The 27,905-nt window shown below is 41.1% G+C and overlaps 2 protein-coding genes across 8 annotated transcripts in view; both read right to left on the reverse strand.

Moving 5' to 3' along the window:
• Positions 1-468: 468 nt before the first annotated feature.
• Positions 469-10,676, reverse strand: exd2 (exonuclease 3'-5' domain containing 2). 2 transcript variants are annotated; one of them, XM_044047330.1, is made up of 9 exons: positions 10,555-10,676; positions 8,639-9,054; positions 7,763-8,019; positions 7,503-7,629; positions 6,156-6,472; positions 4,033-4,139; positions 3,630-3,765; positions 2,571-2,939; positions 469-1,807 (listed from the first exon to the last, which is right to left on the reverse strand). In XM_044047330.1, exons 2-9 carry the CDS (start codon positions 9,026-9,028, stop codon positions 1,591-1,593), a joined length of 1,920 nt encoding a protein of 639 aa, XP_043903265.1. In that variant the 5' UTR covers positions 9,029-9,054; positions 10,555-10,676; the 3' UTR covers positions 469-1,590. The 2 variants fall into 2 exon arrangements, with proteins under 2 accessions (XP_043903265.1, XP_043903264.1); XM_044047329.1 differs by having other exon boundaries at positions 8,624-9,054.
• Positions 10,677-12,915: 2,239 nt separating this feature from the next.
• Positions 12,916-27,905, reverse strand: part of numb (NUMB endocytic adaptor protein) — a 52,532-nt gene continuing 37,542 nt past the window's right edge. The window contains exons 3-11 of one of the 6 annotated variants that reach the window (XM_044047220.1): positions 27,793-27,867; positions 19,617-19,649; positions 18,846-18,920; positions 16,974-17,114; positions 15,918-16,122; positions 15,094-15,390; positions 14,740-14,883; positions 14,121-14,294; positions 12,916-13,860 (exon numbers count right to left, since the gene is read on the reverse strand). In XM_044047220.1, the coding sequence (XP_043903155.1) occupies positions 13,112-13,860; positions 14,121-14,294; positions 14,740-14,883; positions 15,094-15,390; positions 15,918-16,122; positions 16,974-17,114; positions 18,846-18,920; positions 19,617-19,649; positions 27,793-27,867 (1,893 nt within the window). In that variant the 3' untranslated portion in view covers positions 12,916-13,111. Of the gene's footprint in view, positions 13,861-14,120; positions 14,295-14,739; positions 14,884-15,093; positions 15,394-15,917; positions 16,123-16,973; positions 17,115-18,845; positions 18,921-19,616; positions 19,650-27,792; positions 27,868-27,905 lie in introns of all 6 variants that reach the window. The other 5 variants (XM_044047219.1, XM_044047222.1, XM_044047221.1 and 2 more) reach the window with 5 other exon arrangements.

Here is a 27,905-nt window from a genome sequence, read left to right on the forward strand (position 1 = left end):
CAAACGCTGACCTTTACAAATACGCCCTGTTCCGTCAGCAATTAAGGACAAAGGGATCGATCATGTCTGCATGTTGAGCCATTTTCTTGTTTATTTATAAATGTCTTTTTTATTTTTCTGACTGAATTGTGAAACCAGGGGAGCTCATAACTCTTTACACAAATTCAACGCTAATTAAGAGAAGTAAACATTTGACTGAGATTGTTCTGATGCCAAAATCAAGAGGCCTTAATTCAGCAAAACTAGATTGTAAAAAGTCATTCCTGACAAAAAAAATAACTAAAGACTCCTTTGAGCTGAAAGTCATGAGTGATTCATATATGAAATGTTAAGAAAATCCACTTTTGTACTCATTTTTACAGACTTTATTAAACTGTGATTTTGTAAGAAATAAAAAAGGCAAATGGCGAATGTGGTTTTGTTGTCTTTTTTTTTTTTTTAAAAAAAAAGGTTGCATGAAAGACAATGTCACAAATATGACTTTTATTTATTTTTAACATTCATAATTTTAGTAAACAAAACAGCTTCAAGGCTTTCATCCAGGAAAATATGAATACATTTACAGTTTTTATGTTGTAAATAACTTTATTACAATCCTGGGATGAAAATCTGCTTTGCAAGAGGGGACGTTGATGGTGGTTTTCAGGTACGTTGGCGTCTTTTTTCTGACTGTGCAGTTTGGATTGTGTGAATTGACGTCGTTGGTGAGAACTGCTGTGAACTGAAACTAGCTCGTGTCCTGATGCTGCGACGACTCCGGTCAGGTTTTGGGGATTAAGAGGCTCATTAAAACATGAGCCATGGAAGTGACCCAACCATCAGGAGGATCCGCAACAGGACATACACGCCACAAGTTTAAGCTATAAAACTAAATGAGCCAATGGTACTCTGTGACAATTTGTTTCCCACCCACCCCTGCAAAAAAACTGAGATGGTGCAGTCGGGCCTCAACAGCACCTCATGACCAAACTCGTCCTTTTAAAAAGCAAAATAACCGAAGTTTATTTGATTTCAAGTTGCTTCTGGAAAACGTATCCTTCATCTATCGACTTAAAACAGACAACAGGCTGAAACAGCAGCAGAATAATTCACGGTCATGTAAATAAAACAACCACCGTCACCGTTACTTTGAAGCCAATGTCTCAGCAAAGCTGCGAACCTGCGGAGGGAGGTGGGTGACGTCAATAAAATGAAGGGGAAATTAAGAGCAGGCTGCAGCTTCTTCTAAAAATAGGTTCATACATTTCAATATCAATAGCTTTTTTTTCATAAATAAATTACACATTTTTCAGAAAAGTGTCCTTACGCAGTTACATAGTGTCCTCAGATTCAGTGCTGGCTTTCCTCCAAAGAGGAAGAGGCTTAAGTTCATTCATGGTCTCCATGGCAACTGAGCAGCATCTCACTGGTTCAACCAAACAAGAGCAAAACATCGAGTGTATTCACTCACACACTCGTCACTTGCCACACATTATACCAGTTTGGTCCCAGTTAGTGAGTCAGAGTGTCCGTCCCACGTCCAGAGTGGACGTGGAGCGCTTGAAATCGACTCTTTGACCGGTAGATTAAGAAAAACCACGGCCCTCACAGTCAGTTGAGTTGGATGGGCAGGTCCTCTCCATACTTGCGGAGGAACTTGCCGTGGTTGTGGTCGACGGACCAGAGGGGCGGGAGGTGGCGCGGCCTCATGGTGGTGAGAAAGTGCTGCCGCCAGCGACGCTCCAGGTACATCAGGCCCCGCAGGCCCTGCTCAGCGTGAGTCTGCACCACCTTCAGACCGTGCGGCACAAACGCCGCGTTGAAGATCCTTCAGAGGAGAGAAGGACGGGTTCTGTGTGATGTTGTCACGGAGCGGAAAACCAACCGACACAGATATAATCGCAGCTTCAGGTGGCGATATGTCAGGATTAGTTTAATTGTGAGCATATCTTTCAGTCTTCACACCATCCTTTTAAATATTAAACGGTTTAAGATGAACGAGCATAAAGTCAGTCACCTCATCATTCCAACAAGAGTACTGGTGTGGATTTTTTTTAATTGATTTAACAGGGACAATGCCGTTTAACAGTTCTAAGACAGAGCACTAAGCTGATGTGTTGCACAAACTTCATAACAATTGCTCATTTACCACTCCAGTCTTTATTTGGGCTCTGTGAACTGGCTTCTTCCATCATCTCTGGGTTTAAACGGGAGGCTGGAACTCCCAATCACATGATCTGGGTGTGTTGGACCGACCTGTTTTTGTCTGTTTTTAGTCCGACTAACACAATAATTCCATTTTTTCCCTAATGTTATGGGTCAGCTCCACATCCTGCTGCATCACTTACACTCCAAACTTTTCCATTACATAAATAGCTTCAGAAACTGAAAGCAGCTCAAGGATTTAATGGCAATGTGACATGTTTGGTGCAGTTTAAATCGTGATATACATATTATATTGCTACACTGACGTGGTTGTTGATACCACACAGATTTATGTAGTTAATCTAGATTTTTGGTAGTGATCTCTGAAGGTTAACTAAACCCAGTATCGTTTAATTCTGGGATTACATTAGTGAGTCAAATCTCACCTCGTCTCCAGATCAGCAGCTTTCTGCAGCATCTCATCGGTCAGCTCCTCCATCTCGCCCACACCGTAGAAACTCCTGATCAACGTCTGAAGCTCCTCTCGCCTCTGCTCCGGCAGTCCGTCGCTGGCGGTGATCAGAGCCCGGGCCGCCGAGCGCACCTTCCGCCGGTCCGTGTCCTCCAGCAGACGGACTCCCTCCTCGCAGCCCTGAGGAGCGCCAAACTCCTCGGCCAGCAGCTGCTTCAGGAAGCCGTCGTGCACGTTGGACGCGGCGTGGCAGCTGGTGCAGAGCAGCAGGATGTCGTGGGAGTTGTGGTCCTTCATCTCTGTGGGGAAATGTCGCCTGTACTCATGTGGCACAATGTTTTTCCTGTGTGACCGGAGGAAATGTTGCCTTAATCACCAAGTCACCAAGTTTCCCTCCAAAAAAAAGAGATGTTTGTCCATTTGGCTAACAGCTATTCTTCAAAAATGTATTTGTGATTTAAGTCAAGCTTCAAATGATGGTGTTGTAGATGTGAAATCATCTAATATCATAAGAAACATTAACTAGAATCAAATGGAACATTCAAGTTTGCCTTTTTTTATTTATTGTTTGGACCTAAATGACTAAAAAAAAGGTAACAGTGAACCCGTCCTTATGTCTGATAATTAAGATTTTGAAACCCGATACAATGCAAAACCACTAAACAAGCACAGACTGTAAAAAAGCAAATAAAAAGCAGCAATTGCATTTTAACCTCTCTGCTGGTTTGAATTGAAGTCAGTTAATGTTCTCAATCACTAGTTCTGTGTCTTCCTCAATATAAACAAAGTTAATTTTGTAAATTATGTTCCCGTTTAGAGGAAAATAGACAATAAAGCATGGCACATATTACACATGACGCCTCTAAAGCATCAAGATGGCGCCGGCATGAAATCTAAATCTAATCCAAACCGGGAGTTCACATTCTTATGGGTGACATGACTGGTTGCTACTTGGATAAAACTGATAAGTTAAAATAAGACGAGTAAAAAGAGTAAAAATTGAGAACATTTGAAAAGTTAGGCGACATCTCACCTGATGTAGGAATCTGCTTTGCCACACACCACACACAGATTCTCCTTGGCAGTGAGATAATAATCCTGCTGTGAGTCAGGACGTCCCGACGGCTCAAACAGCAGCTTTACGATAAAAGGGTCTTCACTCTGAAGAACTGGCTCACACACACACACACACACACACACACACACACACACACACTTACTGACTATCTTCATAAACTCAAGAAAAGTAATTGTTAAAAACACTCAAACCTAGTCTCAAAATAGTTGAAAATTAAGTGAGTTAGTGATTAAATGTTACGTCTACGATAACAAATGAATCAAATGAACAGCGTCCTGCTCATATTTAAATGACATCACATTCACCGTCTGCTGAGGATTTACAGAGGCAGGTTCCATCTGAAGAAGAACCATCTTACCTCCTATTCCTTTATCCAGGTACCACTTGGCTTTCTTCTTGTCACAGGTGCAAAGCGGCTGACCATCAGGAGCATAGAGGAAGCAGTTATCGTAGAGAGGAGACTTCCTGTAGGAGGAGACGGTGAGGAGATTTCTGTTGGTTAAGATGAACCTTGAGCCCATTCAGGATGTGTCTCATTTAAAAGTATTTACAGTATAGTTTGGTTTTAGATTATGAAACTGGCATCTTGTTCTGCTCTTTTACCAATAGCACCAAAGTGATCAAACATTCAAACAAATAGCTGTGAAATCTGACCAGCTGAACCATGATATTAAACTCAATACCAATTCAATTGGTAATATAAAATTATCCATGAAAATCCACTTAATTAGTTGTGTTACAGTAGAATTCGCCCATATTTATAGGCAAATGTTGTTTTCATCATAAACATTAAAAAGCCAATGAAATACAGCAGATATCAGCTAATATTAAAGGCAACAATGGTGTTTTAAATGTGTAATACTGACCATAAAGCACTAGAATACATACATTCATGCATATTTGTGAGGTAGATATTTCATTTTAGTATACATTACAGTATTTATGCATGCATGTTTATTTATGACAGTTAGATCACTCATCACCCATCATCTTAGTGTAGTCCACACAATACACATAACTGAAAGGGAAAGCGGGAGAAGCAAAAGCTTATTTAGTCCCGCCCCCAGAATACATATATACTTTTTTTCCTTTTTCCTTTTTCATGTAACATTTTGACAAAAACATGTTTCAGCATCAAGTGGCACTCAGAGTCACAAAATGATTCAATCACTATATAGCAGATTGTGTTAATGAAGTTGTCTAGCCTATCGTTAAATAGTTTGACAGTTGTGGTAGTATTGAGACTGGTCTGTAATTAGTAAATTTGTGTATGTCCTCTTTCTTGAACAATGGCACTACTTTTGCCACTTTCATTTTGGTAGGAAATGTCCCAGTTTAGCTTCACGTCGAGGTCATCTACCTCCGTGGATGTTTTTGCTACGCATTTGTTGACCAGGTGTCTAATCTCTGTGTCCTTCACTGGGGTGAGAAACATTGTACTGGGGTTTGTGTCTCTGTCCTTATCAAAGTTGTCCCAGTGAAGGAGTGAGTCAGGAATGTTCTTCGCCAGATTCGGCCCCACATTGACGAAAAATTCATTAAATCTTTCTGCTATGATTTCCTTGTTATCTTCCTTCGCATTATTGTCCTTGAAGTAGAGAGGATAGCTAGGTTTTGTGTTTTTGATCACATTGTTTAGAATATCCCATAGTCTTTTAGTAAAGTTTTCTGCTAGCAGATTACTTTCTCTCAATCATTTAGGATGCTATTTAGTTTGTTCCTATATCATTTGTATCTCATTTCTGACTGTTCCATCCTTAATCTCATGTATTGTTTGTGTTTTTCTTCTTGCAGGCATTTATCAATGTTTTTGTTGCCATGGTTTCCCCTATTTATTCTGATTTGCAGGTCTTTTCTTTACAGGACAGTGTCTATCAAACAGCGTTTTAAATATTTGCAAAAAGGAATCATAAGCGCCATTCACATCCGTTTCTTTGTAGACCTCGTTCCAGTCTTGCCTCAGTAGTTCAATTCTCAGTGTAAGCATTTTCAATCCTGACCCTTCTATGTGTGTTTTTGTTCGGTGTCTGTGTCACAGTGTGCTTCCAGTCATAGATAGCAAAGATTGACAGGTGGTCGCTTGTGTTATTTATCAGTCGTCCTCTTGCTATGCCTGTCCCTATGATATTTGTGAAAATATTATCGATTAGGGTAGCACTATGAAGTGAACCTGCTCGGTCGTGTAATGAGGGGTTGTAGGCCCATCGTATACATCATATTAGTGAAGTCGTCAATCATCGTATTTTGTTTTGGGTTGAGTAAGTCAATATTCACATCACCACAGATAAAAACCCACACATTCAATGAAATCTTCTATTCTATTACAATGCATAGTTACTGTCCTTTGAGAAGCAGAAACCCCTAAGAAAGAAAACTTTCCCGGAGCTCAAAGAAACAGCCTAAAGTCCAGCTTTATATTAAAATCATTTTCATATATTGATAAGTCACATCACCCATATTGGTATGTAGTTGTCCTGTTACCTGGCAGAATATCCCACGCCCAGCGGTTTCCTTTTGCTATTCTTTCGAGGGTCTGGGACTTGCTGATCTCCAGACTCCGGGCTTTCATAAATGGGTACTTTCCGCGTCCTTCGTCTCCTCTCTTTCTCGGTGGCGCCGTCGTCTCCTTCGCCTTCTCCTCGGCCCCTGAAGGGAACATCCACCAGGCCCTGGCAGCGGGCGGCCAGTTCAGTGTAGGTGCTCCCGCTGGAAGAGGCGGGTCCGGCTTCAGTTTGGAGGCCAAGGAGATGAAGGAAGAGTGCGATGGAAACCTGGGCGTCTCTGGCAGCATAAGTCATCTGGAGAACACACAAGACAAAAGAATCATGAACATATTTCCCCTCCCTGAATCCCCATTGAAAAATTTCAGCCATTTTGAAGCATCATGTTTTCACAGAAGCCCACAATGGACAAAATAATCATCTTTTTAGATTTGATGCTAATCAAGGGCTATATAGTTTCCTCCAACACACTTGAAATGGGAGATGAAGGGCAAATATGACCAGCCACGAAAGAACCAGCAACAATTCGGGTAAACAAAGAAAAATCGATTTTTTATTTAAAAAAAGAAAAAGTGATTTTCGTTTTTTTACAGAATATACACGTTAAAAATCACGAAGAAGCCACTCCATGCTTCAAATATTGGGCTCTTAAAACTTAAAATCTGTTTTTTTTGGCCAATCAGCTGCACGTCATTCTCGCCACTGCCTACTCGATGTTCACTCTATGTTATAGGTTGCAAGCATGGTAGCAACTTGGTGATGAGGGAGGGACTGAGCAACCAAACCTGCTTCGTCCATTTCTCCTCACGCTCCTCGAACGTAGTCGAGTGACTTTATCAAACGCCCTATCAAACATTTTTTCTATTGATATCGCGGAAGCGTTAAATAAAATAAAGCACTTTCAGGATGACTACCTCTCTGGAATGACGCAGCTGTAAGCCTCTATCAAATCATGGTACAATATGTGAACATTATCTCTGAGAAGGTTCACTCCGATAAAGAGAAGCAAAACAAAATGAGAGCAGTTTAAGTACAGAAAGTACAGGCAAGGTCTCATTTGGCACATTTTGGCACCATCTGGGCCATTATTTCATACTCGCACTACTAAGAGCTTCTCTGGGTCCAATTGGTCCATCGTGTACATTTCTTATAGAATGTACACGATGCACCTCAACTGTCGCCAACACAGAGATAAAAAATTTAAGTGGGAGTGTTAAGTGTAAAACTAAGCTATGGCTCCAACTTCTCTCAGAAAAAAACCCATCTCACATTAAACCCCATTGTTAAATTATTCTATTAATTTAAGTGCATGTGGAAGAATCAGTACCTGCTCCAGAGTCAGTTCATCTGCCTCCCAGTCACTGCAGCGCAGCTTCAGAGATTTGTCCAGACACACATTCAACAGATCTGCAGCCAGGGACTTCAGACTGAGGCCGTTAGTCACTTTAGCTTGCCTGAAAATTGAGACAAATGCACACAATCACTTTCTAATAAACAAGTTCTTCACATGTGACCAAAACAAAAATCACATCAGTGCTCCTGAACAAAAAAAAAAAAGAGCACCAAAAATCATTAACCAAACGGCACCTTTGTCTTAAGGCAAGGTAGCGCAGGTCGACAGTGCATGACAGAGATAGACCGTAGTCACGTGTCAGCCGTTTGCCATCTTCATAACAACCGACGCCAACTTTCAAAACATGGGGGTCTCGAAGGACTTCCATTAAGCTGAGCGGGAACGTCTGCTGACCGCCACGAAACGGCAGCAGCCTCACCAGGATGCACAGACCTGAGTATGAGGCCATCTGTAAGAGAGACACGGCGGAGGGCTGGCCCTTCACCGAGACCTACGGAGAGGACACAGAGACAAGAAAGAGAGACACTTAAAATGTTAGAAGAGGAGGTTAAGAAGAAAATTCCACCCCTTTGGTGTTTGTAATAATAAAGGATTAATGTGAAATCAAACAAATTTTTTTTTTAAGATAAGTCTTTTTTTTTTTGTGATGTCAGGATTATTTATTTTCATGGTTGGTTTTTCGGAGAATTTTTTTCTGATTTACTGAATAATTATTTTTCTATGTTTAGAGAGCACTTGAAGCAATAAATGCATTTATTCCTTTATTGAGATTCGATTTATAACAACATGAATGGCTTGTTTAATTTAATCAAGTTTTACTTTGATCTGGGTTTAAGACAATTGGAGATAGTCCTGTCCTTAAGTCACATAGATGGTATTACAATTAGTTTGTCGACTTAACGCAGGCACCTGCTGAAAATCAGTTTAAATCTCTTAACATGCACTTAAAATACTATTCACTAAGTACCATCTGCATGTGGCCAATGACCTCCAGGACTAAGCAATGTAGGCAAAACTAAGAGCTCTGACACAGGGTGAATCATTAAGGCTGGATTTTTCCACCTTTCCACCAACATGCAAAAGGTATCTCTTACGCCATTGGTCTTTACCCATTCACAGTCGAGCCCTAGCACAGGGAAGACTGACAGCTCCTCCTGCATCAGTGGCCACAGCTGCTGCCATTCCTCCTCAGAGCTCACCATAACTGGTTTCACTCCCAGCAGCTGTTCAGAGGAAGGGATCTGTACAGGAGGAGGAGGAGGAGGAGGAGGTGGTGGTGGGAGGGGCTTCTCTTCAAGGTCCTGAGGTTGGACGCATCGACACTCCACAGGCGTGAGCTTTTCCATGGGACACAGAGCCTCCGCGCTTTTTTCATCCACCTTCTGGACAGAAGGCAGCCTCTTCCTTTTTGTTCGGTAAACTCGCCATATGAGCAGCCCCCCCAGCGTCGCCCCCAGTACTGTTGTTATGACAGCAGTTAGAGGCCCGCGATAAGACATGGTGAGTTGTAGTGATTTTCAACAGGCTGAAAAGTAAAAAAAGTCAAGTAAAAAAAAAAAACAACTGTCTACATGTACCAAAATATGTGTACCTGAAAATGACACAATGAGGCGAAAACAATCGATAAAAACAAACAGGTGGGGGATATTTTACCTGTGAAGCTCCTAGGGCAGGGGTTTGAAAGTAAATTTCACCTAGGGCCAATTGAATACTAGGCCAGCATATGATCTCTTTATCAAGCTAAGTCTGTTTTGTTCTCCAATTAACCTTTATTCTTTTTAAAATATATACAGTGTCTTAAAACCATTGTCATTGTAAGCAAATAACTTGTCTGAATTAAAAACACTCTGTTTCTTGTTCTTCTCCAAGGCCAGATATTAATGCTGGCTTGACAGTCTTGGCTCACAAACAAACAAACCCACAATTCTTCATTCCACCTCAGATACAATTAGTTAATAAAAAGTTAAATACTGTAAAGTATCCAATCTTTCTTGAATTGCTTGTGTCCAACACCAATGAAAATGTAGCACATTCATGTAAGAAACAATTTTGTTGAGCAATTAATATTTCTGTTTTTACTGTGTGGTAACGCTCGAAAATCTTAAAATCAACTACACATCAAATGATTAACTAGGGCGGCAACGACTAACCGATTACTAAATTAATCATCGAGTATTTTGATAATTGATTTGACTGGTTTGAATGTTCTGATTTTTCAGCTTCTTAATTGTGAATGTTTTCTGGTTTCTTTTTTCCATATAACAAAATCATTAAAACGGATTCATTTTGGTTTGTGTACACATGCCAGTCGATTAATCAAGAAAATAACCCACAGAATAATTATGAAAATAATTATTAATAATAATAATAATAATTTCTGGTTTGAGAAACACTGATCAAGATTTATCAACATTTTAGGAACCAAAACAAGTATTCGACTAACCCAGAAAATAATCAACAGATTAATCGATAATGAAAATCACCGTGAGTTGCAGCTCTACCAAGCAAACTGACGTTAATTGGGGTCACAGGTGACGTTAGCCAACTACTGTTAACTGGCTAACGTCATTCAGGCAGACGCTAATGAGGCAAAGAAACCGAGTCCCACTGTTAACATAACACAAATGCTTACAGCAACAATGAACTATAAAGTGACTGAAGTGTCAGTGACGATTAAAGATAAATAACACTCTTGACCCACCAACCGTGAAAGTTGAGCTGTCACTTTCCTTAGCAGCTAGGTAGCATTTAGTACAACGTGTACTGACATTAACCGATTTTACAAAATAAATACACGCCTTAATGTCTTAGTAATATTTTATAAAGCGGTGACATTATTTCTGTCATGATTTTGTTCAGTTGTTCTCGTTAACGCAAAGTTTAAGCACGGTTAAACGCCGCAGCTAGCCGGTTAACTTGCTAATTATTTTACTCTGCAGCGCGTTGGTATGAACTGGACACACGTCTATACGACACCAGGTAGAAAACCTCTACAATGTAATAATTATTAAAACGCGAGTCTTACCTTTACGTCGCTAACCAGCACGAAGCCAATTTGATAAACACATGTACGAATGTTTCTGTTTGCCAAACTAGCCCATGTTTTCCTGCCTGTATTTATATCGACGCTGCTGCACCAGGGTGTAGCTCTCCGGCCAGCGCCCCCTGCGGACGGACGGACCAACTTAACCACTATAACCAAATTAAGTTTCTGCAATTAACTGCAAGCTGCATTCTCATCTTAAAATGCAAAGTTGTTAAAGTTATTAGTTAGTTATCACCCATTTTTCCTTTAAACTTCCCTATATTTTAAAGTATGTATTGGCTTTTCTCTACTTTTTTTTAAATCTAATACATGGCACATGAATGTTGCGTCGTGTTCTATTGTGCTGCCATAATAAACAATAGGCATAAGGGGATATTAAAAATTCATCGATCCAGAGTAAAATATTTCAGTATTCATACTGAAATTTGTATAACTGTATGTTTGTAAAACCATTAATTAAAATGTTTCCTACATTCTACAAGCATGGTCTTACATAAAACCATTAGGAAAATGATGCAGACTTCCCCTTCAAAATAAATCACTAGCACTGAGTAAATTCAAGTCACTCATGCAAAATATTAATGATTTTATCAGTTGACAATTATCCCATTATGTGTCAAAATATTGGAAAGTACTGTACATTTTGCTGTACTGGCTCTGCTCCATAATGGTAAACTGAATTTAATTCCTTAATTCTCATGAAATATTGTAACTACTCTGCATACATGTGTATTATTGATACACCCAAATAAATGTATTAGTACAGTTACTGTTTTAGACTATGAAATGCAGTGAACTGTGAATAAAACTGCCCAATAAAAAAATTGCACAAATATCTTCCTGAAGGGTAATTACTTTACAGTTACTCAAAATAAATAAAAAGTAGGCAGAAAAAGTAAATATGGGTCGTATTTGTTTGATAAATGAAAAAAACCTTTTAATATTTTCGGTTTCAGTTCTAGTTTGTTTCATGACGATTGACACTTGTTCCGTCATCCGTGTTAAAATGATTTTAAACTAACACACTTTTGATTTTCTTAGTCAAGGACTCAGGGCCGGTTGTTCCTCTGTCACCATCAATTTATTCAATCTTTTAGCTTCAGTATTTCTCCAAAGAAGTGGAATAAAGTAATGAATTAATTACAAAATGGAAAAAAATAGATCATATTCACAGGTTTGATTAAAAAAAAACAACACACACACACACACGACAGAGAGACATTAGACAGTGAGAGATGAAGTGGTTTTAGATCTCACTGTAGTTTTTTTTTTTTGCTGACTGACAGAACGGCATGCAGCATCTCCACATCTGCACCAACACAACTGAATAAAACCATGTTGATCAACGTCTCACCTGTGAAGTCAAATCATCTACTTTAGTGCTTGTGCAAAGTAAAAATAAAAAATAGAAATCAACGACTAAAAAAAATTAAATAAGACGTGAAGAAGAAAAGAGAGGAGACATGTTAAATAAAAATGATTGTTAACACACACAAAAAGAATGTCAATGAAGACAGAGGGAGTAAAATGTTAAGTACGGATGCGTACTAAACTATTAAAAACAGAATACAGGTAAGAGAGGCAACCAGTCGGGCAACACCACCACCAACACCATCTCCACTACTAGGTCCACGTTGATTGTTGCTGCAATGATACCATATTTACAGTGAGATGTTCGACATCCCATCACAGGATGCACTAGACGGCAACTTCGAAAAAAAATTAAAATAATAAAACAGTAAAACACAACAGTAAAGCAGCTGTCCCCACAAAATCTCTTCACATCACAATAAAAATTAGCACTGCTGTGAGCTGTGTGTGTACAGTATAGATTCTTTATGTGTATATATATATATATATATATGTATATATATATATTTATGTATAATATATAGGGTCATTTATTGTATACACCGACATAAACTCGTCTCATTGTATAGCAAGCCTGTGCCTTTGGCAAGATTACTTACAACTCTTCTGTTAAGATTCCAAAGCTATTTAAAATATACTTAATGCATAAAAATAAAGATTTTGGCATTGTCTCGCTCCATTCTTCTGATTGGAAAGTTATTAACGAGAACTTCTCATGTGGAAGCTCGAGTTCTCTCAGTGCTGCAGTTCCTCTCTCTCTGCCGGGGTGACGGAAGGCCTCGTCCTTTCAAAGAGGGGGCGCTGGAGTTCGGAGGGAGGAAGGGGACGGGTGTGCGGATGTGGGTGTGGCTTGGCACAGATGTTCCACAGGGTAGCGATGACCTTGCCCTCCACGGCAACAACGAAACAATACAGACGATGCTAATGAAATGCCTGGGGAGAAGCAGCCTGTTCCGTTTTTTTTTTTTCTTCTTCTCCCATCACAGATTTCTGCTCCCTGTCAATTCCCCCCTCAGTCTCCACTGTCTGCTGTGTCTTTTCAGCTCTGCTGAGCTTTGTCCACTGAAACTGAGATGATGAAGAGCAGCGGGAGGGACGTTCCCCCTCTCCCTCCCTGTGTAGTCAGTCACCCACTTGTTCTCACTCTCTTATGTCACAGCAGTCTTCAGAGCTGGATCTCAAAGGTCTTGTGCAGCTCGGTGGAGAAGGGATTCGTCGGCGAGGGTGAGGTGCGCTGCCGTGAGCGGCCCTCTAGCGCCACCCACTGGGCCTCGAAGGCATCTTCTGGCTGCTGTGGGGGAGGCTGGATGGCCGGGGAGGATGGAGCGAGCTGGGACGAGGCGGCCCAGTTGTCGGCGCCGTTAAAGGTCGCGTTACCGTTGGCCGACTGTAGGTGAGCAGTGGTCATGGCGGTGGACGGCGGCGGTTTGATGAAGGGGCTGACGTTGCCGATGACCGGGACATCGTGCTGTGCTGTCGTCGAGGCCGGGATGGAGAACAACTGGGGTTGCGTGGCCGAGCCGAACACGTTCGCCACCATCTGTGAGGGAGTGATACCGAACACAGGCCCGGTGGGCTGTGGGAACGGCAGACCGTTGGACATTGGATAAGAGGCTGGAGCCTGAGGTTGGAAGCCGAGCTGGCGGGGGGGCAGGATGGGCACAGCAGGGGGCAGAGAGGGCATGAAGGGAACAGGAGGAACAGTCACCACGGGAATCGGCATGGGGGCGGAGAACTGCTGAGTGGGAGGTGATGCCGCTACCATGATTGGATTGGGCTGCGGAGCTCGGACAGACTTGGTAACTTCATCCAACCATCGGTCTGCTTCTGATGGTGTGCGCTTATGTGAGGGCAAGACTGGGGAGGACGAAGGAGGGGCTACAATCACAGGAGTAGGAGATGACCAGTCACTTCCTGTTTACACAGAGAAGGAAAAAAAAAACGATAAGGTGAATAAAATGGAAAGAAAACAACAGATGTAGTTTATTATTGATGACATTTATAGCTGTCGCTCTATATGCCACTGTCACGTTAGCTGTGCTCAGAGCCACCAAGTACCTCCACCCGCTCAGTTGCTGTGGGTGGAGCAGCCAAACCACCAGTATTGTATTTACAAATGGTCAGGAGCTCTCTGATGGCAATGCGATCACAAGAAAACACATTTTACTGCTTACCTGGCTGTGCAGAGGCCGGGGCCCCTGCTGGGGTTTTGGCCCAGGGGTTAGTTTCTCGAGCAGGCAGAGCAGGAGCCATGACTGGAGGGTTAACAGCAGCAGCAGCAGCAGTAGCTGCAGCGGCCACAGCAGCAGCAGTGGCCGCAACAGAGAAGGCGGGAGCTGTGCCGTTCACTACAGCAGACGAAACACAGATGCTAGTACAAAGCAAGCTTGAGTGACGTGCATCGGTCTCGAGGTTAAGACATGCACGATGCTACTGTGTCATTAACAGTGTGTTAATCACAGCATGGATTTAATTAGGACAAACAGAGCGCAGGCAAATGTTCACCAACAGCAAGCAGCATCATTTAAATGTATTCATTTCCTATGCAGATATACTGTAATGCCTATAAATTCAGCCAAAATGTTTGGGGTGGGAGTTAACAACCGATAATTCTTTTTCTAAATGTAGCAGTTCTGCTTTTGCAAGAGGGAAAATAAATTGTTCAGTAAAATAAATGTTTCGCTATGTAATTGGCAAATTCAAAGCTACTTTTTGCACCAATCAAACGAGTGATTCAGCTGTTAATGCTCAATTATGTGTTAGACATTGAAGGCTTACGAGACGAGGCTTTACCTGGTGCAACAGGAGACTGTGGGGACGAGGCTGGTTTGGGCATCGGTGCTGAGGTGAAGGGATCTTCTGGAGGTCCACTGAACGCTGATGTGATCTGAGTACACAACGCACTGATGCTGTCACCTTCACCCTCCAACTCGGGAACTGCAGGAGGACACCAGAGAAAAGAGAGCTTAAACAGGGAAAAATGTCACGACGGTACATAAGATAAAGGTCATTATTGGATTAGAATACAGATTGATTTGACTGTGGCTTAGTCCACACATGGGTGCGTATTTTAATAATCCTGGCCACACATGCAAAGTTCTCAAAAACATCCTTATCCACATTAAAACAAACCCCACAGTAAATCACCTGTGTTTTTAATGGGGAAGTCAGACTTGCGCTGCAAGTTGGAGGGTAGCTCGTTCATGCGCAGCGACAGCTGACGTTTGAAGGGAGACGTTTTCTGACTGAGGGCGGGGAAACCTCTGAAGGAGCCCTGTCTGGCCAGAGCCTCAGCTGGCGCGTGCCTGCGGGGAATGACCTGAGGTCCCAGCGAGGTCATGGAGAGAGGCGGGGAGGACGAGGGCGATGACGAACCACCCGTCTGGTGTCCTGACGAGTTTGTCACACAAATGGCCGAGTTCCCAGCAACCTTCACGTCCGTGTCTGCTGTTAGAGAAGAAGCAGAATAATAACAATCACCGGAAGTCACGCAGCTTTATGTTAATATTAATTTTTGATTACAAATTAGTTAATCCAAATCTATCACTGCTTAACTTATATATAATATTTATTATATAATATTTTAAAAATACCTACCTAAATACTATTGGACACAGTTGTGTCAGCTCAGTAAAAATAAAATAGCATTTCATAGTAACATCAGTGCTTCAGCCAATTCAAGAAATAAGTTGAGATATTATTTAACATTAAGATAAATAGTAAGTCTTACAATAATAACTTTCTTAGCTTGAAATAAACTGCTTGTGAGCAAAGAAATCTTCGCAAGAGTCTTTTATGAGAGTTTGAAGACACAGTATAGTTTACATTTAGTCTTTAGTTTGCTGTATTTTAAATGTATTCTCTGTTTTTAATGTCACATACATAGAAAAGAAATGGAGCAAAAACACTTCCTGGATGTGGGAAACAAAACAAGAGCTTGGTTAAAACTGACTAACACAACAAATACAGACCTTTTTTAGCGTCCTGTAGTTGCCTCATGACTTCCTCCCGCTCTGCCGCCTCTGTCGCCGTAGTAACCCGGAACGAACCCTCGCGGGTGAAAGTGGTTCTGTTGGCGTCAAAGGTTGCTGTGACGCCGCACTCCTTCTCCCGTTTCTGTTTTCGCTCCAGGCAGGCGGCAAACGCACAACCTACAGCGTGACTGAGACGCTCTCCCTGAAAGGAGACAACGAACAATATGAACTCCATATAAATGTCTTATTTTGAAGTAATTACATCATTTTCATGACTTTTACTTGAATAAACACAACAAAACAATATACATCAAATTTTGTACCTTCAACTTAATGCCAATATGACACAGTATCAGTAAAAACCAAACATAAACCCAATCCTAATTAAACAAGTTAAAAATTAACATCAGACAGATATTGCAATCATATGAAATATAATAGTGAAATAACATTTTTAATTTGTTTTTATTTTTCCTTCTTTTTTTAATGATCTCTACTGGTGTATGCAATTAATATGGTCTCCTTGGTATTTCCTACCATTAATAGTAGTAAATATTGCATTTAACAATTGTATTTATAATATTAATGTACTGCATGAGTGTAGAGCTGTCACTAACGATTATTTTCATAATTGATTAATCTGTCGATTATTTTCTCGATGAATCGTTTGCTCCATAAAATATCAGAAAACCTTAATAAAATGTTGATCGGTGTTCGTCAAACCTGGAAATGATGATGTTTTCAAATGTCTTGTTTTGTCCACAAACCAAAATTATTAATTTTTAATGATTTATTTGTTCTCCAGAGCAAAGAAATGAAAAAATACTCACATTTAAGAAGCTTAAACAATCGGAAATCTTGTTCATGAAAAAGCTTTGAACCGATTAAATCGATGATCAAAATAGTTGTCGATTCATAATTGTTTCAGCTCGACATGAGTGTATTTAGTTTAATCATTATATTCAGTGATATTTCCTGTGATGTGTCATGTACTGTGTGTTGTGCAGAGCCATCTGTTTCTACAGTAAACAGAGCTTCACTGTGATTCCTCACTGAGTCTTTGATGGCCATAAAACAATGGCAGATCCAGCGTCGCGTGGTGCCGTCCCTGCAGATGTAAGAAAACGCTCTCTCAAAGTTCCGGTCCGGAGCACAGAACGACACCTTCTCTATTGTCTGGTCTAAAATCAGGTCCTGCGAAACAGAAAAAAAAGAGAACAATTACTTTAGTATCATGAGCTTCAAAACTATCGTCAGGGTTAAGTGACTCTCACACCAGTGAGTTTTAAAATGTGGGATGAGTGACTGCACAGTGAAAAGTGCTTCAGTGAGAGGGTGCTTGAATAACTGAACTACCATCAGCTCCAGAAGAGTCCAACTACAGCCATCACTCACTTTAAGAGCACCAGTGAAAAGATCCTGGACTTAATCATTTACATTAAACACTAAACAGTAAAATAGAAATTAATAACAGAACTTAATGGAGTAAAATTGGTTACATTTGCCCCTTTACACTCAAATAACTATCAGGAGAAACAAATAAAACATAAAATTAACATGAAACACGAGCATAATATGTGGAAATATGTGCTCAATAAGACAATTATGACTTTTTAGGTTCGGTGTCAATGACAAACAGAATGTATAAATGTCATTTTTGTACAGAAAAGCAGTTTAAATGAATTGCACTGTTTAAACTGTCACAGGGTTTATAAGAGCAGTTACTCCCCGTAGCAGCAGCGAACATGGATTATTGTACCAACTATTATGCTTTTGCACAAATCATTGACAATCCACTGGTGTGAAAGTGTGTTGACACGCTGAAGGATGAATTAAACAGTTTGATAGCAACCAGCAGGAATGATTTCCTGTGGCGCTCCGTAGAGCAACGTGGTGGAATGAGTCACTGAACGAGCGTCTGTGTTGTATGCGGTGCATTGTAACGATGTCCTGAACTTTACTAAACTCATGTAAACACATAGCACAGCACGGAGGAGCCAGCTCATCTGGAGCAGGACTCCACTTTCCAACTACATCCGAAGGACAAGGACACGAAGGACACTAATCTACGTTAACCTGGAGACACCATCACTCAACAGCGGAGGTGGCCTTTGACGCCTACAACACTGTGTCTCTCAGGTCAGCCTTTCACACTGAACAACCTAAAACTTGGTCAGAGGTTAAAAGAAACCTGCATTGTTTCAAATAACAACTCTTCAGACGGGTATCCAGCCAACAGAGGCTGAAAAAGGCCACGTTCCATTTACATTGGAACACAGGTATAACGAAATTAGATTAAGATGGAGTAAGAGATAAGTCGACTCTAATTATTATTATTTAATTAATTAATCTGTTTCTTTTGCTATTTGTTCAAAATTCCTCAGCTCCACTCCGATCACATACCCTGGTATATAGTATTTCTGATTGTCCCGCTGGGACCACCAGAACAAGGGCATCACAGTTTGAGAACCATGGCACACATGGCTCTACAGTGTAGCAACATGTCCACAGTTAGAAATTACAATTTGTAACAGTAAAAATCACATTTCCCCTCTAAAAGAAATATTAACACGCACAAAGGAGAACACTTGAAAATGTTTGTGTTCTCATAACTACATCTCAGTCAGCAGGTGTGCTGACACTCATGCAGTACCAGTGCTATCCAGCAGGTGTCAATGTAACCTTAACTGTGACACTGTTTGCTCAACTCAAAGCTTCTCCTGCAGGTGTAATGACCACATATTTCTGAATGAGGCCATTTGAAGGTCACAGAACCAGACGTTTGGTGGCTTCATAACCATTATTAACTGCTGCTGCAGCTCAGCAGCTTCCAGCTCAAAAGCTGCACGAGCCACGTGTGCTTCCTCCTACAGCCCTTTGTTTTTTGATCGGAGCCTATGATAAAGGACTGAAGGGACTCATTACCTTTGTTTTGTCGTCTACAACACGAAGCCCATCTGCCGACACCCACAACACAGCCCGCACTGGCTTCTTTCCAGCCTGCAAACACACAAAAGGAAGAGGCACGAGTTAAGAAACAAATTAAACTTACTTGCTTCCCTTTGTACCAATCCTTAGTACCTTAAAACACACTCACACATACACACACACACACACACACACCTGTGAATAAAGAGAAAACACCAGGTAAGAGACAAAAAGGAGACGACACACATCAGGAGTTTGTTGTCTGAGTGCTGCGTCATTCACTATACCCACAGTTTAATAAAAGAAACAAAATGATTGGTATGAGATCTGGTGCACTGATGCAGTCTACAGTGGTGACCTCACTGGTTAGACAATCAAAATATCTGTGTGTGCACAAAAAAGGAAAACGTTCATTCACACAAGCAGCTCATTGTTCCATTCTTGGTTCATGGATAAAGGGCTGAGGGGAGAGAAGGTATACCTGTTAATAGACACACACAGAAAACACACAAAAAAGTGCCCTACCCCAGCCTAAACCACCCCACCGACACACACACGCACACACACACACATGCATCATTGTGTTTGTGTCCAGACAGATTTCTCCCGTGCATCACTGTCTCTCTCTGTGTGTGTGTGTGTGTGTTTCCTCCAGCCTTCAGATACAATGAAAGGGTGACGTGTTATGAGAGAGGAGGAAAGAGGAGGAAAAATAATAATGATAATAATAAGGAGAAGCACACTTAGACACACAAAGCAATAACTTACTTTTGCAAAGAATCCTTTGAAGAATTTCCTGTCCTGGAGGGAGGGTGAGAGGGATGGAGGAGACGGAGGGAGGAACAAGGTATGAAAATGTTACCTAGGAAATCTAAAAATGGTCTGGAGCCTGAGGGAAGGGATTTGATTTGGAGATTTTTGTTTGGTGAAAGTGCAACTGGGTTACAAGTGAGTGAGTGAGTGAGTGAGTAAGTGAGTGAGTGAGTCAGCGAGTGAGGCCATGGATCAAGAAGCTCTTAACATGATTCCATACTGAGTGAAACTAGGGCTGGGCTATTGTGAGAAAATTCCTAATTTTGTCAAATGGCATCTGTGACGTTTTTCCCATCTTTCCCAAATTTAAAAAGCTACAGTTGACACCGATATGAAGGCATATATTCAAATATTTTAAAAATACAATGGAACTGGCATAGAATTCTAAAGGAAAACTTTAATAGCTCTTCTTCAATTTAAAGCCCAATTATTTGTGTTACTGCAGAACTCGACCAAATTTCCAAATAAATAATATAACCAAATAAAAACAATTTCATTTAGGGCTGAATGATTTTGTAAAATAAAATTGCAATTTTTCCGACAGATGCTGCGATTGCAGTTCAATCTGCAATATACCATTTTTCAAGTCAAGCTTCAGTTCAGTATTTACTGTGTTATAGATTTTTTAAAAAGGTACACGAGGTACAATTAAAATATTTGCAACTATATCCTAATGCAAGAATGAGAACTGCAGCATTTGGAATCTGCAAAGTGCAAATTCAATTTGAATTGTTCAGCCCATATTTATTGTTTCTTACACATCTAAATCCCTTTTATTTATATTTTCCTTGTTTTTTTTTAAAAAAGAGAGAAACATGAATATTATCAAAAAAATAAAGGTAAAAACTGTATGTAACACAGATAATAAAGAGCTCATTTTCAAGAACTGTCCTGTGAGAACCACAAAAACAAGAAAACCTTTCATAAGCTCCGACTCAGAAACTGTGTCCAGCTTTAGAGATAGATCTCCTACATTGGGACATGGCCTAAAACTATGGAGGTATTATTTGTACGCCATATTGCTCAGCCCTAGGCGATACTGAGACTGTTATTGTTTTCGTGATGATCATTGTTAGTACTACCACAATGAAAGCTGGTAAACCAAATTACCGTTTCCCCCTGGAAATGACACGTTGTTGTGTGACAGAAACAATATAAAACTACAGTTGAACCACCACTGAAACAGTGGACACCAAGCTGCCTTTAACAGAGGAGACTTTGGTGGGAATAATCCCCAATCCCCTTTTTATTCTTTCTCCTCTGACTCCTACACCAAGACGTGGGTCCTTCAATGGGTGTTCAGCAGACACAAACAGATTTCCACAGATGACACTTTGACCTCAGAGTCCAGCCTGTGACTGTTGCCAGAGTCAGAGGGGTCAAGTTTAGTCCGTCTCAACCTCACAAAGACACCACAATGAGACTGAGACCAACCTAATCTTAATCCCCCCCCGCTTTTTTTTTTAGTTGAGTTCCTCTCCTGCTCATGAGCTGTGAGAAGGAGTGCCACTCTGCTCCTGTTACACAGTCATGGTGGAGACGGCACCGTGTTAATGCATGATTTAACGTGTTAACCACCACCAACACTGCAAATTCATTTGGAATGAGCCAAGCGCGTAATAGTGTGCTTCTGTGTGTGTGTTCTTCTAAAGGCTACATCCATCCATCTTCAAATGGAAAAGTTACCTGAACTTACTTTCCAACTAATGTTTTAATCAACCACAACTCAACTATTGTTGTTGAGTTGTCAACTGTGGAAGAGTTAATGGAAACAAGCTCCATTAAATCATTTCCTTTCACAGTTTCAGTTTTACCTCATCAGTCTATTAAAAAACGTCTTTTTCACCGCTATCGTTTCTCATCAGTAACACTCGCTTTAACTACACACAAAAAAACGCAGAGGAAAGAATCAACTTTAACATTTGACATTTAAGCATTTATCCAAAGCGACTTACAAGAGAGGAATAAGCTACAACTTCCTGTTGTTTGTTGTTAGTGAGTGGCATGATTATTCCATTATTTTGTTTGATTATCCGTAATAGGGCTGCACGATTCTGGAAAAAATGTGAATCACGATTTTTTTTGCTTAGCATTGAGATCACGATTCTCTGGCATGTTATTCTAGTTTATTGCACTCATGAACAACAGATTACACACATTCAATTCAAATAAAATGCCAAACAGTGTAAACAGTCTTTAGACCCTGAACATGGCCCTAAATAATGGGCTTATTGGTGTGTCTGTGTTCCTGCACTTGCCAATATGACCAACAGAGGCCATCAGAGGCTTGTTGCGTGAATGGGGTGAAGTCTGCCATCTCTGATTGCCTCGTTATTATTGTTTTTATTATTATTGTGGTGGCTTAAGTGACATATCGTGTGTTTCCACTAGCTGGACTCGTAACGTCATAACCAGGGAAAACGCGTGACGTCGTCAGACTGCCGACACAAGAATCAAACCGAACAATGCCGAACTGTAAGACTTGAAAATATGGGTTAATCTCAGACATTTAGCAAGGAAATGTCTAAAATCTCATAATTTAACAAAAGACTGCTGAAAGCCTGCTTCATATGTTGAGAGAGAAGGCAGGAACAAGGCTGCGTTTGTGGTGAGAATAAAAATAGGATTGTTTATTTGCGATGCAGCTCATGAAATAAAATGCAGAATCGTTGGATCACGTGTAGTTGGGAATCGAGATCGCAATTTTTTTAACGATTTATCGTGCAGCCCTAATCTGTAATTATATCAAAAAGAAACAACTGGAAAATGTCTGGGTTTTATTTGATTTACAGTGCATCTATTACCACAAGGTGGCAGCAGCGGTGAGCCTTTAGTTAGTGGACTTTGCAGAAGTGATGAAGTTTCCCAGTTTCCCGGGGTCATTAAATGCATCTCATAGCCGTGCCTTTGAACACACTGTGGACCCCGCATTTATCTCACAAGCTCTCATGTGCTTGAATTTCTTGTTTTCATGAAGTGGAGAATTTCCCTCTGACAAAATTCTGAATCATGTAGCTTTGGCTGCAGCACCGATGCTTTTTTCCTCCCTCACAAAAGGTGGCGGTGAAGTTAGTTTGAAGAAAGCATACACTCCTAGATCTGAAAGAGTTAATGTGTGGAATATGGCTTGTTTCGCATAACTTTTAACATTAGATTATTTAACAAATAATCCTGTCAATTATTTGATTAGAATTGATACTTGAAATGCTAACCCCTTGTGAGCAACATGGGTTTTTAGCCGTGTTCTGTATGTAGATGATTTCTATCTTAAAACTGGATTTTAAAATGAAAACTTAGTAGTATGGACGTAACCAAAGAACCACACCAACATGCAGATCATGGCGGAGCCTTTACAACTAGTATTAGTAAGATAGGTGGTTAGGGTTAGGGAAATATTATTTATAGGGTTATGCTAACTGAAATCAATAGTATGGAGGGAGAAGGGAGGGAGGAATTTCTCTGCAAATAAAACCTGCTTAAAAAGACACAAATTAAAAACACCAACAAAAAAGGACAATATTCAGGCTTTTTATCGAGTGTGGCGAGACTGCAGAGTAGGGAAGTTTCCTGGGCAGAAAAACTGAAGTTTGAAAGATCAAAAGTGAAGCAAACAAGACACACATTATTGAAAAAAAATAGAGCAGGAAACTTAAATCACCTGTGTGGTAACAAAAAAAAATGATTTATTTGAGTGTACTCGACCTATTTGTGAGAGACAACCTTACCACTCACTAAAAACATTTCAAGTGGTACAAACAGGCGAGTGGCTTGTACCAAAAACAACACTATCCACCAGCAGGATGTGCAACAAGGAAATCACACATCTTGTGAAACATTTATGACACAGTCCCACTTTGTGCAACAGGTCACACCTTAGAACAGATACCTCTATCCGTGTACGTCATCCCGGTATTTGATGTGACATTTTGTCAATGTCGACTATCTCAAACAATGGCCCAACATAGAGTTCAGTACATGCTGGGACGAGGGAGGATTTTGTTGAAAAGATTGTGAAGTAAATGTGTCGCTTCCCACATTTCGCACACTGCGACTAAAAAGCATTCACAATAAAAGTCTAGCATAGTGAATTTCCACTACAGGAACAATAATGAAGGGGTGAGTCATTAGTGTTTCATGTGAGTGACTTGAAAATGCCAATTAACAGTCCTGGTAAATCATTTTGATGTCCCGCTCGTCGGATTTTTAAGAATCTTATTATGTCTGCCAAGGAGGTTATGTTTTGGCTGTATTTGTCTGTCTGTGAGCGGCACACCAAAAATGAGTAAATGATGAATTTTTATGACAATTTTGGGGGATGCAAATGGAGTGTAGTGAACAGTTCGTATTTTGGTCAAGATAATCATGACATTACATTTTTATATCGTCCAATGCTTACATGCAGCAAAAGCAGTCTTCCTTGAAACTGCCAGCTTACATAAACATCATCTAATGGATTTGGGTATGTTGGCAGTGATGTACCCTGAGGCCACTGGGTGTTGATGTACAAATACAATTGAAATTCTTTCAGCATGTCAGCATCTTGCAGGCCTGCCTCACCCAGTCTGCACAGAGGAAACACTCCTGCTTGCTTTAAGATCCTGAGTAACAGTTAAAACACTCCCACTGCTCAAACCTAGAGTATACCTCCAACCCTGGGCCACAGGCCAACAGCAATAGCAGGAAGTGACGTCATGATGACAACACAAAAGGGCAGCTTGGAGGTTGACGAAGCCGCAATGCAGCCCCCTCCTCCTCCTCCAGCCGCCTCCATCCTCCAAACACAAACACACATTGAGTGACATCTAGACCACCAACGCATGCCCTCCAGCACGGGCCTCATCCATAGAATTCTGAACACTCGTGGTTTTTAATCTCGCTCCGCGGCCCATGACCATAACGCCTGATGCTGCCAGATCCAGATTGTGGTGCTGATGTGGCTGCTGTCTGGTAGATGTTAGTTGATTTTCAGGAAACAGCATCCTATGCTTCGCCACACTTGAGATATTAAGTGGCTACAGGTGTGGGCCTGGTTCCTGGGAAATGTAGTTATTAGTTTGTGGTAGTGATTGTATTAGTTGCATGGCAACAGTGAGCTACAAGTAAACTAATTAAAGAGTCTGTGCAGAAGACCTGGGATCCATCAGGACCTTGCTAATTGTACATCTGTTTAAAGGAGGCCGGTGGTTGTGGTTTGGCCAAGAGAGATTAGCTCTTACATGGATGACTGGCATCAGAGGTGTTTATAGTTGAAAACAGTAAGGACTGCAATCGCATTCCCACTTTTCAAAAGTAAGATTTGAAAAACTGACTTTATGTTTAGCTTACTAATGTCTAGCTATAGAACTCCAGGATCTGCTGTTACACAATCCTGTCTTGCAACAGTCAGAATCAAAACAGCACTATTTTGGAAGGAAAGTGCGCTGTCCACATTCATAGACGTATATAACCTGCAGCATGTATACAAGGCAATATGTCTCTTTTCCAGCTGTTTGCATAAAACGTGAAGATTGTGGATTGCTGTTGTGGATAAGCAGCATTTTATCGGACCATAAAAGATCCTATGACACAGCAGAGGTGGATCATGGCCATCAAATGTGGGAGTGTAGAAGACAGAGTATACTGATGGTAATTCACAGGTAAGCTATTCTGCTTATATAGTAATCACTTCATATCAGGTACAGAATCCACATTTACTGACTTTAATGTCTTGTTTATTTTACATGATTGTATTGCAATAACTGATTGTTCTCCAGAGTTGGAAGATGGAAAGTTTATCAGATACCTGAAGACATCATATGTAAGAGCACCAGGGGGCAGTATATGGGTCAGATATCAGTATCAGCCTGTCAGTCTCTGCCATATATTGCTTGATCTTTAAAGAATTAAAGTGTATAGTGAACTCTGACGACTTGAATTTTTGCAGAGGCTTTTACCTGCCAACATGGCGGTATAAACAAACCTCAAAAGTCATGTGACGTCCGGCGCTTCTGCTTCAGTGATGTTTGTGTTTCTAACTTGTGAAGACACTTAGTCATGTTTTAATACTGTATTTATCTCAGATAACTGGAGACAAAATGACTGGAACATTCAGCAAATGAAAAGAATAAAATACAGACCTTTGTCTAAAAGGTAATATTGTCCAAACACTGCGTTATTCCTTTTTGACAGGCTAATGTTGACAGAACGACACAGGACACAGTCTGGCAGCCTGCAAACTTAACAATTCTCTTCTTGTTTGAAAGTCACTGAATTATAAAACTAACCATAAAGGAAAGAGAACTAGAATAATGGAAATGAAAGTGGAGAGCGACGCAGTGCAGCACGACCCTCCTGTTATTTTGCTGCTCTCACCCCCACTGCTGAATGTTTGTGAATATTAATATTACTGAATATTTTTTTTAAAGTGATGAAGATTCAGTGATGCATTTGATTATTGATGGCATCTCAATATGAAGTGGTTGGGGTTAAAGCAGCAGATTCAACAATGAGACAAGAGTGCTTAAGTGCCTTCACTGGAGTGAATGCACACCATCATGTAGAGTATGCATTTCCCAACCAGCAGTGATTTTTTTCCAGCATTTCCTGTAAGACAAGCCCCTCAGGCAAACAGGTAAAAGTCAATACCAAAACTCGACTGGATGAAGGCTTCTTCTTGGGAGAGATGATGGTGAAGAAGTAAAAAAAAAAAAAGAAGAAGAAATGATTCCAGTCTGACTCACATGTTGAAGGAGGACGGCATCAATAAAATCGTGTCTCTGCAAGCTCACGAATAAGTTCTGTGGGTAACGAGGGCGTGAGGAGCAGAATGTCAGAGGAAACCAGAGGAGGAAATGTCTTCAGGTTGAGGAGGGCCAGGTCACTGCGGCCTGAAGGAGGACACGAGGCAGAAGCACCGGCTTCTCCTCGTGAGTTTGAGGCTCCATTTTGTCGGCCTTGTTAAAAAGATTGTAATTCAATAAGATGTCACAGCCTCTGGGCTCTGTGTACATCATGTGACCAAAACAAGCACCAGTGTGTGAGTTTATCAGGCTTGTATGCATGTGGGGGCGTGAATAATCAAGCGTGTTGTACATATGTTCTCTAATTCTCCAATTTGTATTCAGCATCTTATTGCTCTATTTCAACTAGTATCCAATGATTTCACAGCGATCCACATACTGCATTTGATTTGGCAGAGATTTTACGCCGGATGCCATTCGTGACGCAACCTCCCCATTTAGGGGAGCAAAGGGGACCTGCCGAGACTGTCGGGATTCAGGCCGGCGACCCTCCAGGTCCAAGCCAAGTTCCCGTTCCACTCGGCCATGGGCTGTCCTAAAGTTCTAACAAATGGCTCCGACAGCTCATGAGTAACACATATCAATGCAGCCAAGACTTTGATCAAATGGTTTTATGAAGCAACGCGTGTATGTATGTATTGATAACGAGGGAAGCAGGGTGTGACATCTCATTCACTATGACTCATTTTAAATTGAAACTGAAAGCTTATCACCAGTGCTTCAGGCAGGAATTTCGTAACCACGTCGCCATGCGTTACTCCCACTGAACAGGCTCCAATCACACAGAAGACAACCCCAGAAACAGACCTGTTGACTCAAGTTTGGCCCCGACTTCAGAGTCGTGGCCCCATTTACCCGTGGCACTTTGTAATCTGGGAGGGGCCTTGGCAAAACGACAAAATGGAAACGCAATTGCTCCACAGTTTCCACCCTCCTTGCATGTTCCTACCCCTGCTCCTCAAATTGGAATGTGCTCCTTTTTGTGCAGCTCCTGCTACAACAGGCTGTCTGCTCTGACTGAGAGAAAGTGTGTGTGTGTGTGTGTGTGTATGTGGAGACAGTGGGATAAGTTTCGGACCCTGACACCCGTCAAAGGTCGTCTTAAGGTCACGCTGGGGTGGAGACCGTCACTTTGACTCTGGCAAACTAGGCAGGAATAACAACTGACGTAAGACTACGAGGAACAGAACAACGTACTGACAGAAGAAGGTGGGCTGCCATAAAACAGATGTTAGGCAAAGTCAGCAGAGTTCTGGTATCACAGAGGAGGAATTTCATGGTGGGAAAAAGATAAAAGAGAACAGAAAAGAAAAAGAAAGAAGCCTTGTTCCTGGAAGTCGAGTGAAACTTACCGTCTTCAGCCGCTTCACTGCATCCTCACATATGTGCATCCCCCTGGACTCCTCCACCTCCACATGTCCCAGGTACTGCAGAGTAAAAAGGAAAAGATCGACTGAGTGAAAGC

This window comes from Solea senegalensis, linkage group LG16, assembly GCF_019176455.1.
Source record: "Solea senegalensis isolate Sse05_10M linkage group LG16, IFAPA_SoseM_1, whole genome shotgun sequence".
Lineage (NCBI taxonomy): Eukaryota > Metazoa > Chordata > Actinopteri > Pleuronectiformes > Soleidae > Solea > Solea senegalensis.

Excerpts from the sequence above, each read along its gene's own strand:
- exd2 (XM_044047329.1), bottom strand. The coding sequence starts at position 9,028 with ATGTCTTATCGCGGGCCTCTAACTGCTGTCATAACAACAGTACTGGGG. Across the intron at positions 6,473-7,502 it reads ATGAACTGACTCTGGAGCAG|ATGACTTATGCTGCCAGAGA; the intron begins GTACTGATTCTT and ends TGTGTTCTCCAG. Across the intron at positions 4,140-6,155 it reads GGCGTGGGATATTCTGCCAG|GAAGTCTCCTCTCTACGATA; the intron begins GTAACAGGACAA and ends CTCCTCCTACAG.